Consider the following 16,514-nt stretch of genomic DNA (forward strand, 5'->3'; position numbering starts at 1 on the left):
TGGCAAAATATATGAGCAAGACCTCTTTGGAGGAGGTGCATACGCAGTGGGGCAGAAAACCACAACACCACCCCCAAAACCCGCTCTCAAGAAACCTCCTGTTCCCAAGAAGCACACAGAGAAGGAATTAAAAGAGGTGGTGGATGCACGAATTGCTCAGCTTTTTGACGCACAGAACAAAGCAAAAAAGCACGGCAAAAAGTAGAAGAAAGGCACTGACTTCCCGGGTTATTTGGAAAATCAGACGACTTTTGAAAAGGCAAAGAAACAGAAGAAGCGTGTTCGATTCGAAGGAGTGCCCAGTTCTTCTTCTTCTTCTTCTGACAATTCTTCTAGCTCATCTGATTTGAGAAGAAGATAGAAAAGGCAAAAAAGCGAAGCAAGAAGCAATGCTTCGGAAGGGCAAGAAAAAGGAAAAGAAGCCAAAATCTCGCCCCGTGAGTGACAGTTCTACAGAGAACTCATCTACAGACAGTTCAGACTCTGACGACATCAACTTTTATGCAAAGAAAAAGAATTTTTACAAAGCCAACCAGTTTGACTTTCTGGAAGACAAAATCAAGAAAGTCCAAGAGTTTAAGGAAGGTGGACAGTCAATTAAATTTGACACATTTTCTGGTTATAGAGATGCTTCGAAGGCTTTGTCTTTTGTACAGCAGTTTGACATCGCTTTCGCGGGAGGGCATTACTCAAAGCACTCTAAGATTCGGAGAGCTACCTCTTACTTTAAGGGAAATGCTCGAACTTGGTGGTCCACGCTTCTATTAAGAAAGACAGCACCACTGTCACAAGACGGGCACCACATGCCAATAGAAAAGAACAAACTTTTAGCACTTCAATAACAATTGAACTGAAAGAGAGAAACGACACAGAGTGGCGGAATTCCACCCCAGAGAGTATTGGCCCCAAAACTTGGCACCCCTTTTTGTATTTCTTTATATTGCATCAACATTGTACAAGCCGATACTCCAGACTCTGCACCTTCTCCAAGAAGCATGCCAAAGAATGAGCCCTAACCTCATATTTAAAGACCCTTGGCCTAAAAAGCAGTTATAGTGAAAAGCCTTCAAAACTCAAAAGCTTCTGGTCCAAAAAGCAATGCCAAAAGCTGCCAACGTAATTTACGGAAATCCGTACAACCTGCCACGTCATCAACTAGCGCAAAACGCGGAAATCCGTACAGATTGCCACGTCATCATGCCAGCGTAATTTTCAGAACTCTGCCACGTCATCAGTTTTTGCGTGTGTCCGGATGCTGCTTTATTTTTCTTCCTTTATGTCCCTTGGGGCCCCAACGAACGGGGTCTCCATAAGTTGGTAGGACTTCTTCTTCTATTACTTGTTCTTCTTAGGGTTTAGGCCCCTCGGCCGGCTTCTGTAAGTTGACTCCATTTATTAGGCTTTGACACGGATAGCAATTTGTTACATCTCCCCTTCTTGAAAGAGAGTAATCGTCCGCAATTACAGCATATCTGCAAAACAACTCAAGTTAGCTCAAAAAAAAAATTCTGAGGGACAATCAATTTGCTCTTTTTATTACGGAGTTAGCTTCTCCTTTCTGCTCTTTTTTTATCAAGGAGTTAGCTTCTCCTCTCGGCTGTTTTGATCAAGGAGTTAGCTTCTCCTTTCGTCCAGATCGAAACTCTTGATATTCCGGTGTAGTAAAATTAGCCAGCACACCGAGACCGTACTGATCTTCCACGGGTGTCTTGATGCACTAAAATTACATACCCAAGAAATCTCATCCAATTAGGAATATTCCGTAATTGGCATATCACAATGCAACACAAATGCTCACATATGCATGTTACAAGACACAACAAACGCCGCCACTGAGCACTCCCCCGAGACAAACAGTCTGCGGTATGAAGCTACTAAACGACTACCTCGTCACTCCCCCCGCAAATAGCCTAAAAAGGTCCGGGCCATGAGCTCAGAGGACTGTACAACCAAACGCTCCCCAGACCGCAGTCTGCGTTGCTTGGAGGTTCAAGCATACAACCAAACACTCCCCAGGCATCGACCTACGTCGTTCCGAGGTTCAAACAATACCAAAACAGTATTTAAAATCACCAATCATTGAAACCAGTATCAAACCAGAGTCGAACAATTCAAATCGGCACCAAAACAGGTTCAAAACAGATACCATACATTTCAAACAAATTCCAAACAGGATCACCAAACGAGTTCTCAAATAGATTTCAAGCATAAAAAGCAATCTCGACATCAATCGAGCTCGAAAAGTCGACTGACTTTCCATCTTGAAACCTGCACCAAAAATTAGGGTTAGGTTTCTTCCATAAGGTCGTAGCTGAGCACAGCATGGTCCATCAGCTCTTGGACAGACAGTGTTTCTTTGGCGGCGATGGTAGTCCCAAGATAGCAATCGCACTGAACCACCAAGGTTATCAACTCGAGAAGAGACATCTACTGAGAGATGTCGAGAAATTTCAAGATATAATCTGCTAGGGTTTCCATGGCAAGCATTTCAAGATACCCCACTCTGCCAGAAGTTGCACTCCGAAGGAAGATATCAGAAACCATATAACTTCGGGCAAAAATTTTCTTGAAAGCTTGCCAAGTCCTTGGAAGTGTGCGGCTTGGTAACTGTAGACATCAACATCTGCATGGCTCTCCTTCTGAGACAAACAGTGACTCGAAACAAATCTTGGATCCTTCTCTTGCAAGTCATCTTAATGGCTTATGCCCTGTAAGACATAAGCGGTGAAGACGGGAGCGCGCCCGATGCGCGATGAAGTAAGGGTGGGAGTGGCTGATAAGTCCGGGTTAGAGGGCAAAGATACCTCAAATCAAAATTCAATAGCTCTGTCTGCTCTTTTGTAGGACCGGTATGCTTTCAGAAAAGCACACGCCTGACACTTTGATACTGCTCTTTTGTAGGACCGGTATGCTTTCAAAAAAGCACACGCCTGATGCTCTGATACCACTGTCACAAAACGGGTACCACGTGCTGATAGAAAAGAGCATATGTTTAGCACTTCAATAACAACTGTACTGAAAGAAAGAGACGACACGCGAGTATTGGCCCCAAACCTTGGCGCCCCTTTCAGTATTTCTTTATATTGCATCAACACTGTACAAGCCGGTACTCCAAACTCTGCACCTTCTCCAGGAAGATGCCAGAGAATGAGCCCTAAACTCATATTTAAAGGCCCTTGGCCTGAAAAGCAGTTATAGTGAAAAGCCTTCAAAACTCAAAAGCTTCTGGTCCAAAAAGCAATGCCAAAAGCTGCCAGCGTAATTTACGAAAATCCGTACAGCCTGCCACGTCAGCAACCTGCGCAAATCCGTACAGCCTGCCACGTCATCATGCCAACGTAATTTTCGAAAATCTGCCACATCATCAGTTTTTGCGTGTGTCCGGATGCTGCTTTATTTTTCTTCCTTTATGTCCCTTGGGGCCCCATCGAACGGGGTCCCCATAAGTTGGTAGGACTTCTTCTGTTACTTGTTCTTCTTAGGGTTTAGGCCCCTCAACCGGCTTCTGTAAGTTGACTCTATTCTTTAGGCTTTGACACGTCAACAGTTTGTTACACAGTTAAATGGCTGAAATTCAAGAGGCTTTTTATTTCTTCTTGGTTGACTTGAGAGTATGAACGGGATATTCGAACTGCTTGGAACCATCTTCGGACGACCAAGAAGGACACAGTGGACACTTATTGCGAGAGATTCTGGAGCTCTTTTCTACCCGCCTCTTCATTTAAGAAGATCTCGGTCAAGGAGCAGATTGAGCGGTTTACCTTGGGTCTTCCTACAAAGATCCGAGATCACTGCTTGGAAAAGAAGTTAGCTTCTATTCAGGAGTTGATAAGTCATGCAAAGCGGGGTTTTGCCATTCACTCTGGCAGTTTGACCTACCCCACCGATGAGATCATGACAGAAAGAGCCGCAAAGACTTCGACAAATGAAAGTAGAAAGAGGAAGAGCAACCCAGAAAAAAAATGATGCACGACCCAACCTTACCCCTCAGGAGCGAGCTCGCTTCATCAGGGAGGGGAAGTGCTTTGGATGCGGGGAAGCTGAACATATCTCCGCGAAGTGCCCTAACAAGGCACCGAATGAACAGGATGAAGAAAGGCCAGAAAGTTCTAAAGCAGCTGAGAGACGTGGCAGAAAAGGCAGATAACAAGCAGAATTGGTACCACATTGCGTGGCACCCGAACCGAATCAAATGAATGGAAGTATAACTTTGCCGCTTTTCGGGCAAAGGGAAAGATCAGGTAGCTCTTTTGAGGGAGCCAAGGCCAACTTCTTGAATTGGCGGCTCGATTTAAAATTACGCCCGACAGGCTGAGTCCACAGGTGGAGGTAGTTCGAGCGGTACCCGGACGGGATGTTGCCATTACACCGAGCATTGGCAAACTTCGTTTGCAATGACAGGGGTGTTCACGGCACGCGGAGTGGCGTTCTACTCAAAATCCCTTGGTACCACAAGAACAATGCCGTGGTTGACTACCGGGCCGAGAAAGCGACTTTGACAAATGAAGGACTCAGAGATTGTACTTGATGAACTTCAATTTCTTTACTCATTTTTTTTGGGGAGAGAACTGAACGATGGATAAAGGTCGAATATGTTTTGACTTGAACAAAAGAACGCCAAGATTTTCTCCACACTCATGCCGATTGCTTTTCAGAGGGCCTGCCAGGCGAGTTACGACCTGCTCATCCTGAAGATCATACCATTGATCTGATACCTGGAAGCACACCACCGAACCGGCCACCTTACCGTGTGAGCCGAGCATAAAATGAAGAGATTACGAACCAAGTGAAAGACCTCTTGGAAAAGGGTCTTGTCCAGCCTAGTATTTCACCGTATTGCACTCCAATGTTGTTGGTTTTGAAAAAAAAAAAAAAGACGGATCTTGGAGAATGTGCATCAATTATAGCGCTCTCAACAAAATCACCATTAAGAACACATTTCCGATTTCTAGGATCGATGATATACTCGACAGATTACAGGGATCCTCGTGTTTTAGCAGGCTTGATTTGAAGAGTGGATATCATCAGGATGGACAGGATTTTTCGAGAGTACAGGCTATTTGTTGGCACTTTCTTTGACGATATCTTTCTTTTCTCCAAGAATGAGGCAGAACATAGAGATCATCTGCTTCAGGTCTTTCAGGCATTACGAGATCACAAGTTAGTGATTAATGCAAAGAAAAGTGAATTTCTCCTACCAGAGATACACTTTTTGGGACACTTTGTCTCAGCAGCAGGAGTGCAAATGAATCTGGCCAAGATAGAGACTATCCGTGATTGGCCCAATTTGAAGAATGTCCAGGAAGTTGGAAGCTTCTTGGGACTGTGTTCGTACTACAGGCAGTTCATTCGAAAGTTTGTAGAGGTTGCTTCCCCTTTGCATATCTTGACACACAAAGGAGTCCCTTTCTCGTGGGGACCCACAATAGTGACTGCCTTTTAGGAATTGAAACAGAATTTGACTACAGGACCAGTTTGCAGCAGGAGTGCAAATGGATCTGGCCAAGATAGAGACTATCTGTGATTGGCCCAATTTGAAGAATGTCCAGGAAGTTGGAAGCTTCTTGGGACTGTGTTCGTACTACAGGCGGTTCATTCGAAAGTTTGTAGAGGTTGCTTCCCCTTTGCATATCTTGACACAGAAAGGAGTCCCTTTCTTGTGGGGACCCACAGTAGTGACTGCCTTTCAAGAATTGATACAGAATTTGACTACAGGACCAATTTTTGACTTTGCCAGATTTGCAGAAGTCGTTTGAAGTATATTGTGATACTTGTGGTCGTAGTCTGGATGCAGTCTTAATGCAAAAAGGCCAATGTCATTGCCTATGAAAGCCGATTGTTTTCAAGGCCGAAATTGACAGTACAAATATGTGAGAGAGAGATTTTGGTGGCTATCCAAGCTCTTATTCAGTGGCGACATTACCTACTCGGAGCCGATTTTACGGTTTTTCACAGATAATGGGAGTTTATGCTACTTCTTGTCATGGAAGTAACTATCGGAAAAGCAGATGCGGTGGGCAAACATCTTGTCACAATTTACTTCCGGATTGTCCATGTGCAGGGACAGAAGAAATTGGTGGCAAATACTTTGTCCCGAAAGCCGTTGGTTCTGGCTATTTCCGCGATACATCATAGGAACTTCGAGGATATGGTCGGTCAGTACGCCACAGAACAGATCTTGCACATGTATTCAATTGAATACAGGAAGGGGAGACAGTAGCGGACTATTCCATTTGGAATGGCTACTAGATGAGGAAAACCATGTTGTGCGTTACGCAACCGTTGAGAGAAAAGGTTCTAACTGAATGCCACAGTCTGCAATTTACGGGTCACCACGGCATTGCTACCACCTTGAAAGGGGTAGAGAGATACGTCTTTTGGCCGAGACTCGAGAAGAATGTGGACGAGTTTGTGCGCAGTTGCTTGGTATGCTAGAAGGTCAAGTTTGACAGGCATAAAGCACAAGGATTGTTATAGTCTTTTTACCCATACCCACCCGCCTTGGGAAAGTATTCCAATGGATTTCATCTCCCAAGAACACAGCATGGGCACGATTGTTTATTGCCCAGGTCTTCAGATTACATGGCATGCTTGAGACGATTGTCTCCAACAGGACCCCAGGTTCACGAGTTTGTTTTGGACGGCTATTTGGGAGAACATAGGCACGTGGTTGTAGTTCTCGTCATCGTTCCACCCACAGACTGACGGGCAATCAGAGATTGCAAATTGAGTGGTACTGGCTTTGTTGAAGTCTTCTTGGTTGGATCAGAAGATTACTTGGGAAAGGTTTTACCTTTGATGGAATATGCCTACAGAAACACGTTTGACTCTTTGCTGGGGAAGATGCCATTTGAGATTTTTGTATTTGCTACGAAGGTTCTACCCTTCCTTAGCGCGAAACATAAGATTTTTCTTTGAAGCTGACCAGTTCACGAGGGACTTGGTCCGGAAGGCTTTGCAGAAATTTCAAGAAAGATAAAAAAGGCAGAAGTTCGCCATCGCCGCGATTTGAAATTGAAGGAGAATGATTTGGTGCTCTTACTTTATGGGAAGGCATGCCTGAGAAAGAAAAAAAAGAGAAAGGAGCAGCTTCTTTGAAAGCTTAGCATGAGATAGTGTGGACCTTTCCAGATTTTCCAAAAAGATAAAAGATGTCTCCTTTGGACTGAAGCTGCCAGAATACTTGGAGGATTCACAATGTTTTTAATGTGAGTCTCTTGAAGCCTTTTGAAGGCGATGAACAACTCGAATTGGACGAAAACGAGCAGATACTTGTTCCAGAACAGAAATTGGCACAGAAAGAAAGTAAGAAGTTAAAGCGAACTGACGGTTCTTGGTTAAATTCAAGACCTACTTCGCATTGGATGCGAAGCGAATTGAGGAGGAAGACCTAGCAAATATTCCTCGGAATGTGAATCTTTACCTTGAAGCTTTTGGTTTAGCATAGTCTACTCCAAATGGAACCCAGAATTCAGCTTGGCCGGAGATTTGGTGCAGTGGGTTTGCACAAGAGGGAGTTACTCCGCTCCTTTGTCAACAGATACCTCGATTTCTTAATACTAGAGTCACTGATGTCTCTTTGAGTTCAAGGATACTGAGAGCTGACAGCATTCTGCTGGATGACTTTATGAAATGGAATCCCGGAATATGAAACTGATTTGTTCTTAACTTGTTTGTAAGTGCAGGAACTGATACATGAAATGGCTGCAGTATTTAGGTTTAATTGATCTCAAATAGACATGGTTGCAATAGGGGTTAGTCAATCGGACATCAATAAGGTCCCGACTGGATCTAGATGCAATTGCTAGCTACATTGCCAATAAACCATGGTCTAAGATACGAATTAATGTTGATTTTTCATGTGATGTCCTGTGATGTCTAGTGATGTCCTGTGATGTCTAGTGATGTCCTGTGATGTCGTGTGCTATGACTGTCGATTGGTACATGTGCTAGATGTGTGTTCCTAGTGCGTAGATACTAACAGTCAATGTCTGCTAAGATAGTTTATGGCTTCTGTCTGTTCTGTAGGCGTAATCGAGAGCGATTACAATGCTTTCAAGAGGGGGGTATGTCACAAAGTGATGACGTGGCTGCCCGAAACCCTAATTCTACTAAAACCCTAACCCTAAAATCAAAAACCCTAATTTTGCCCAAAACCCTAATTCTGCTGAAACCCTAACCCTAAAATCAAAAAACCTAATTCTGCCCGAAACCCTAATTCTACTAAAACCCTAACCCTAAAATCATAAATCCTAATTCTGTCCTAACTCTAACCCCTAACCTTGATTTGTTGACGTGGCAGGCTGACACGTGGCCTATAGTACGGACACCAGCGTGATTTTTTGGCATTGCTTTTGCTTTTGCTTTTGCGTGGACTGTTTTTCATTTCAGCTTTTGGCATTGCTTTTCCACGCAATGGGAAAAGAGAGAAAGCCACTTTGCTTTATTTCATTCAAGCAAGAGAGAGAGAAAGCCACTTTGCTTTATTTCATTCAAGCAAGAGAGAGAGAGAAGAAAAGGCTCTTTGCTTTATTGAAAGAAAGAGAGAGAAAGAACTTTTGCTTTATTTTTCAAAGCTTTTACTTAAGCTTTTGATTTTCAGCTTTTGGGGCTCTGCTTTTGGCAACCCTTGTACTCTTTAAATAAGTGGGTAGGCCACTCACAACTCAGAGCATCTGGACGCAGAGTCTGAGTGTGAGTGCCTACCCGCACTCTTGTACTTTGAACTCAGATTAATACAAAAAGAAATACCGAAAGGGACGCCAGTCTTTCAGTGTCGAATCAATTGTGAACTGTGAACTGTTTTGAAGTGGTTATTTGTGCTGTCGTGGTAGATTCTTGACTTGGAGTGTCCAAGTCTGTTACACCCTTACCTTTCATCTTCACCCACTCGTACTTGCTCGCAAGGCAGAGTCAGCACAAAGGCTTCTATTCTACGACAATAATAAGGCTACCTGATAACTCGTATGCTAGGTGTTATGTCGCACCATATCTACATCTGTAGTACCCACCCGTATGGAGGAATCTTCATTGGTTATGCATCCACATGCATCAGAACCAGTCAGCATCAGAAGTACAGATAGAAGTTCAACAGTTGTGCCTCACCTTCAACAGGGGGGATGTCACGTGCGCACTTCACTTGCGCTACGTGGACATGTTCTGCCACAGTCTAGCATGATCCAGTAGCTTAGGACTAAGCTTGACACCTTTGTGAGCCTCTAACAGGCTGGTCACAGTTGCATACCCTCTCTTGCACAGCATGAGCATTTTTCACCATGTGAACCCAGTTTTGTGACAACATGTGAACCATCTCTAATAAGTTGTTTATTTTATTAGTAACTTATTTATTTTTCAGAATCGTGAGGGCTGAAGGGAGCTTGCTCAACCAGTTGCAAGTACCTATAAAGTAAGGTCTAGCGTTAGTAGCAAGAAGCAGAAGAAGTAGGGACACAAGGAGGCAGGCACCCGACCGGCAGCGTCGTCGTCGTCATCGTCATCGAGATAGACCCCAGTAGTACCTCGTTGTCGACATCATCCATAGACCCATCAGTAGCCAGTACACACCATTAGTACCCTTAGCATCAGTACCTCTTAGCATTTAGCATCATCGTATCAGCATTGTGCAAGAATAAAGAAAGTACTTACTTTGCTAGCACAGCAAGGGGGCCCTTGAGGGTTGGGACCCGACATCCCTGTGTCGTCTCTTTTCGCTCTCTTATCTCTCTCTTTCCTTCAGTTCAGTTCAGTTCTTTCAAGTAAAGTAAAGTGTCCCTTGTGTTTGTGCAGAGTACTAGATCCGAGCTAAATCCATAAACACTTCCGCTACACCTGACACCTTTTCTCATCCAATTTCCGCAATTGTCCACCTAACGACGACACGCGGTTAGCATACGACATCACAAGTTTACCTTGTTGAGATAAAGCCCAAAAATCCTCTTTCAATCGCTTCAAGTATTGTGGAGGTAAGAAGCGAGCCTTGAGATCCTCCTCGAACTCCTCCCAACTAAGCTCGAGAGGGGAAACGAGGAGAGACTCGGAATGGCAGCCTTGTGGGCTTCCTCCTGCTTCTCCATCCACTAATCCTTCCAAGTGATGGCATCACCCGTGAGATGCATGGAAGCCAAGAGAACTTTGCTATTATCAGACTTTTTAACAACCGCAAAATAAGATGTAAATTGATGCAACCAAGAATAAATGACAATAGCGTCCATCTTATTGTCATACTTATTGAACGTGATCTTCTCAAGAATTGGTTCATTGATTGTCTGTGTAGCAATTGTCACCTCCGCAATGGTCATGGCAAGCTTTTCATAATCAAGCTCTAAAGAATCGGATTGCACCACCACGGTGGTAACGACATCATGCATGGTTGCCCTTTCTTGCCTACATGCCTCGACGTCGGCCACCAAGCGACGTTCCTCACCGTTCCGCCGCTTCCGCACGCTCCCGTTGATGAGCCTCAACATCTATCTCGCACTCCTGTCTACGAGCTTCAGCTTTATCCGCCAATCGACGTTCCTCTCACTCCGCCGCTTCCGTACGCTCGACACAACGTGCCTCCTCCGCTTCCAAACGCTGTTGTCGTCGAGCTTCGTCATGCCACATCATCATGCGCATCATAGCATCCATGAGATTTGGTGGCAAAAAGGGAGGGGTAGGGGAGGGCTCATGGGGGATCCATAGGTGGAACTTGCTCGCGTTCTTGATTGGCGGAGGTCTCCATACCGCTACAAGCCCTGACCATGCAACAATTTCTCCTCTTGGTTCAAGGATAGTCGCAGACTAATTTTTGGGAGACTTATCTACCCCCTCGTCAGCACACCCCACATGCAACACACGGTATACAATTGGTTGCTATTTTCCGACGCTACGAATCTACACACAATGGTAGGCCTACCGTTCCAAGAGTGGGAGGAGTATACACCAAAGGGCTACCAACACAACCAAAAACATGAGAGAGAATAAACTTTTTAGGGATTAGCGGATTAGTGCAAAATCTTCGAAGATCTGATACTAATGTCAAGTGCAACAGAATTGAAATAGTGAAGATCTAGTTTTACACTTTCACAAAATCCTTTCTTTCTTTCCTTGCTTAGTGATTCCTATTTGCTTGAATGATGGTTCCTTTTAGTTTTCCCGAAGAGAGGGAATGAGAGAATGCAAGGAGAGAGAAAGAGAGAGACGAAGAGAGCGACACTCGATGGGATCCCAACCAACCCTCTCAAGGGCCCCCCACACCGTTGCCGATATGGTATTTGCTTTAGATTGCGTAAATGGAATGTACACACAATGCAATACCTCAAGTGCAGACTCTACTAACTCGAATGATGACTTTCGATGTGGTAACTCCTCAAGACGAGGCACCTCCGGGGCAAATTTGATGCTCCTTTGGATCCTTCTCGATGTGAGATTGCGGATGGCCACCAAGGGTAGATCTAGGGCTGATTTGCGCTCCCGATTGAGAGGAATGAAGGGCTGAAAACTGGCTGCGAAAACCCAAATCTGTGACGAAACACACAACAGATCTGTCGCGTAAAGCAGGGCTGAAAACGTAGATCTCGATGACAGCGATGAGGGACAGCAATGTGAGCACTTGATGAAAGCGAGGGAATGGCCGATGGGCGGCTCAATGGCTGCCGAAGTACCGGACCACGTCATGGAAACTACGAGAGCAGATCCGAGCCGTGTTCTGACGATAAACGCTAGCTGATCTGCTACAGACTGCAAACGCTAGGGTGGGAATCTGAAAACGCTGGCTGATGGGCTGCAAAAACGCTGAGGCTGATCTGTTCGCAAAAACATTGGCAAAATTCTGGCGCTACTCCAATCTGATGAAAATGCTGGCAGCTTGGTCTCTTTTATAGGGCTGATTTTTGAGTTATTACTCCCTTAGGCTTAGTTAGGGAAAACTATCCACCAGACCCAACAAATAAATCATAATAATGATTTATTGATAAATTAGGTCAGGGGGTTCCAGTTTGGGTGAAATTGTCGCACATCTGCCACCCGGGAATCCGATCGATGCGTGGAATGGAAATGGCTCATTGGATTCCCGTAACCTAGACCTACTTTCTTGTCATGCCACATGCCCACCGTAGTGTAATAACATCTATCGAAACGCGTATACAAACCATTTATGCAAGAGGGTTCCAAAACTGGAAAACCATTTATGCCTTCGAAGAACCCCCGCATTGGGAGGGTGCAATAGACCAGTGTAACAGGAGGCAGCACGTGCCAACGGAAAAGAACAGACTGAACAACTTTAAGCACTTCAAATAACAACGGAACTAAAAGAGATGCATGACACACGAGACGCGGAGTGATGAAGTTCCACCCCAAGAGAGCGCTGGCCCCAAACCTTGGTGCCCCTTTCGGTATTTCTTTATATTGCTTCAACTCCGTACAACGCCCGTACTCCGTCCTTTGCACTTCTATGCAGAAGCGTGCAAGAGAATGAGCCCATGGCACATATTTAAAGTCCCTATGCCCAAAAGTAGTTTACATGAAAAGCGGTACTTCTAAAAGCGTCTGGTCCAAAAGCATCTGACCCAAAAGCTGCCAGCAGAGAATTCCGTACACTACCACGGCATCATCTTGCAATGCCAAACGCGGAAATCCATATTGTTGCCACGTGGCAGGCTGCAGCACAGAAAGTGGAACTTGTCTGTAAGTTTTATCAATGCGAAATCCGGGACTACCATACAATTGTTGCCACGTCAGCAATTCTCCACACAATGATTTTAGTGTGTGTGGTCCTGCTTTATTTTATAATTAACCTTAGGAACTTGGGCCCCATTGGACCGGGTCCCATCAGTTGGTATAAATTGCCCTCGTGGGAACTCTGCAGCTTCTAGGGTTTAGGCCCCTTGGTCGCAATCTGCAGGTTGGTTCAGGTCTTCAATAGCTTGACACGTCAGCAATTTGTGACAACCAACTTAGGCCATGTTGGCTTGCTTGGCCGAGCACTGGACCAGGATCATTAACCTTGATTAGACCAAAACGAGCACTAGACAGAACTACAAGAGAAGAGCTTGCTACTCAGTAGTGGCAAGGCAACCTTGAGGCACCAAGCATGCCAAAAAAAGCTTTGCCATGCTAGTGCTCCTTAGTGTGGATGTCCCCTAGACAAATTGTTGCCCATCCACTAATCCTTCTCAATAACCAATTGGAACCAAAAGTCTCTGTGCCATGTAAGATGAGCGGTCATCACAAACAAACAATGAACATGCCAGTGCCCTAAATGAAGCAACAACAGGTAACCTCTCACAAAGTCAGGCCTTTCAATTACCAGCAAGTTTTTTGTACATCATGTTATATCAACAAAGGTATCCCAAACTTCACATTCGAACTCCCTTCACCATACCCACCAAACACATCTATAAAAGCCCTTTTATCTGAATTATCAATAATTGCAACAACTATAATGATTATTGACATTGAGGCTCTTTTTTCAAACAAGATGATTACAATTTGCATATAGAGTCATGAACTGCCTAAAAGGTATCTATAAGCTAAAGCTGCAACTTAAATTTATATTTCACGTCACGACTTCACCTCACCATCAATCGTAGAAAACATAGCTCCTTCTCGTTCATCTTGATAAGTTTACAAACAAGTCAGAGCTCAAGAAAGACTTCAAAAAGCTAAGAAGACTCATCCAAACTTCTAGCAATCGCGCACTTCGCTGCACAGCACTTGACATGAGTCCACCCAATGTAAACGTTTCATGACTCTATGCATGCAAGATGTGATTATCTTGTCCTAAAAGATCACGCATGTTTGGCAGATTGCATACCGTCGTCGAAGGCTGCTGCTCGCCGGTCTTCTTCATTGCTTCCTGCATTGCGAGTTGTCTGCCGTAGGTGTAAGTGCCGATTCAGAGGTGTTCGCACGCAATTGCCTCGAGGTTCTCCTTGGCAGCTTACCGCATTGGAAAATCCGCTACGTGGGGCAGCGAAAGCTTACGTGTCGGGTTGAAAAGTCGAATTATTAAGAAGGAGATAGCTTCAACTAGTCTTGCTTGAATTTCAGAGATGCAAATAAATGAGTCATAAATCGGATCTGTTACAGTTCTCGTCTAAGGGAGCCGACCTATCCAACTTTATCAGGAAACTTTGTGGCCTTACTTCTTGTTTTGCTACCACTAAATTGTTTGATCCTGCTAAGGCTCCAAAAGGCCTTTTCTATAGGGATGACGCGGCTTTGGAAGCAGTTAAATGCTTTCAACAAGGACTCAGCTTGTCAAGTGAAACATCTCTACTTGATATGGTTTCGAAATTCTCTAAATGTTTTCCTTTCCTCCCTCCTAGGCAAATTGCCATTTAAGGAAATGAAGGACCTCTTCCCATCACACACAGAGGAGCATTTTCTACCTATGATTTGTTCATGGCTTGGTGATCAAGCTAAGGAAGTTGTGCGAGCCCAAATTGCATATCTTCACTTCAGGAATTTCATGTATGAGGCTCTAAAGGAGTTGAAATTAGATGCACCTAGTCATTTACTTTCAAATCTTAGTGCTTCTAAAGGGATCAAACATATTTTATCCCTTCTCAAACCTTCACTTGATGCAAAGGAGTCTCCCACCCTTAAAAGACCTCTGCTAACTAGTTTCGCTTCACACTCTATCACCTCCTTTTTATCCCCCTCTTCTACACCTGGGTACTCTGAAGGACGTAATAAAGCTAGAAGCTATGTCAAAGGAAGAGGAAAGAATCTCCCTATCAAGAAAATGTTTAACTCTTGATTATATTGCTCTTTTAGATCAATCGAACTACTTCTGGAAAGATGTTTCTGTGCAAAGAAGATTATCTAAAGAAGCGAATTGTTTATTGCCATTTTACGAATCACATTGTTGATCTATTTACACCAAAATGTTTAATACACTATGATTTTCAACAAGGGTTTGGCAGTACATACAGGTTAAATGGACTGACTTTCGGTTGGACTTTTGACCCTCCTTTGAAGAATTTTGTGTATTCTACAAAATTTTTTACATCTGACAAACAACCATCTTGTATGTGTTCTCTTTTACACTAGCTTGAAAAAATAACAAAGTACAAGTGGTGTTCGGCTAGTGTTTGGCCAAGTGGGCCCGTTTAGCCAATCTGCCAACATTCCCCCCTTCCTAGCTCGTGTCCTCCCTTGATACGACTTTGTGAAATTGTGTTGTTAGGGTTTTCTGCAGTTATGTCCTCAACACTGGTCTTTAGCTTTGAAAGTACTTTGTTGTTGATGTCGCTTCCCCCTTCCTTGAGTGATTCATATATATTGTGTTCTAGTTGATGTGTGTGTAGGACGTCAAATGTCAAGACAACTTTGCATCTTGTTGCTCATTTTTCTATTTGCTGTCACTTTTGGCCATGAAGATGGTGTTTGATGTGTTTGCCGTTGTCATTGACTTGATGATGGACCTGCTCTTGGTATCCTACAATACTTCACTAACTTAAGTACTGTTGAGCTCCTTATGTTTTTTGTTAATAGCTCTCTTGCTAAAGTTGTCATTGTTTGTCTGTTGTCTTTGTATGTTATTCGCCAATTGGCCATTGGTTGATGAAGCGTTTTTGTTGGTAAGACTTACACTTGACAAGTAGTGGAGACCTACAGTTGTTCTCTGATTCGTTGATGATTATGATGGGTAGCCATTTCCTTATTGATTATGTAGAAGGAATATATATAAGAAGATAGTGTTGAGAGTTTCTAGAATAGGGTATGAAACCTGGATGACCAAATGAAAAAAAAACCCGATGGGAAAAAAGTGCCTTTGGTATACACTTTTATTGGAGTTAAGCAGCTAGAGTTTAAGTACCTGTCATGCAAGGTGAGTGCCTGGGAGAAACAAAGAAAGAGTGCATAATGCAAGTGCCAATTATGGGACACTCTATATGCATATGAAAAATTTATCAAACAAAAGCATATGGTGTAAAAGATGGAGTTGATCGGTGCTTCAATAAATAGATGTAGCACATGTGATATCAAAGGATGTTGCAATAGCTTCCACGTTTCTAAGAAGTGTTTTTGATGTAGAAGTTTCTCTACTCATATCTCACTCTGCTAGTTGCTACAAATGCTTGTTGTTGGGTGGAGCCTTGTGCTACATGATCGATCTTGGTTATACTAGGTCAAGCTACTATCTTTGGTAACCAAATTTGAGAGTTACATTCATTAAATCCTTGTGCTTTGAGTAGCCAGATTGGGATCATCCGCTGCTGCACCTGTCTGTGTTGGGTAGCTTGGTTGAAGTTTGACTTTGGTATCCATACTTGCTACATTGATTGTTTCTTTGCTCTTTGCTTCTACCTCTTGTGGTTGTTCTTTCTCCATGTTGAGGTGGCTGTCTTCCATTGATAGCTCGGCTTTCTCTTTGTAGAACTCTGTGCTTGAGGTAAGTAGGTTCACGCTATTACTTTAGGATTTTTGGCCCAAACATTGGTGTTTCCTTGGAAGTAGCCTTGAGCAAGGATTGACACATTTGATGCTATCCACCCCATTACCTTTTGTTGTTGAGGTTGAACTTG

At 43.8% G+C, this 16,514-nt stretch overlaps 1 protein-coding gene across 1 annotated transcript in view; it reads right to left on the minus strand.

Annotated features, from left to right (window-relative positions):
- The window catches only part of LOC147465046 (glutathione S-transferase 2-like), a 103,818-nt gene extending 89,837 nt beyond the window's left edge, over positions 1-13,981 (minus strand). Inside the window, exon 1 of the mRNA XM_086517761.1 lies at positions 13,796-13,981. Within this exon, the coding sequence (XP_086373887.1) occupies positions 13,796-13,843 (48 nt within the window). The 5' untranslated portion in view covers positions 13,844-13,981. The remainder of the gene's footprint in view (positions 1-13,795) is intronic.
- Positions 13,982-16,514: the final 2,533 nt, after the last annotated feature.

This window comes from Adiantum capillus-veneris, chromosome 1 (genome assembly GCF_014529385.1).
Source record: "Adiantum capillus-veneris isolate H3 chromosome 1, ASM1452938v2, whole genome shotgun sequence".
Lineage (NCBI taxonomy): Eukaryota > Viridiplantae > Streptophyta > Polypodiopsida > Polypodiales > Pteridaceae > Adiantum > Adiantum capillus-veneris.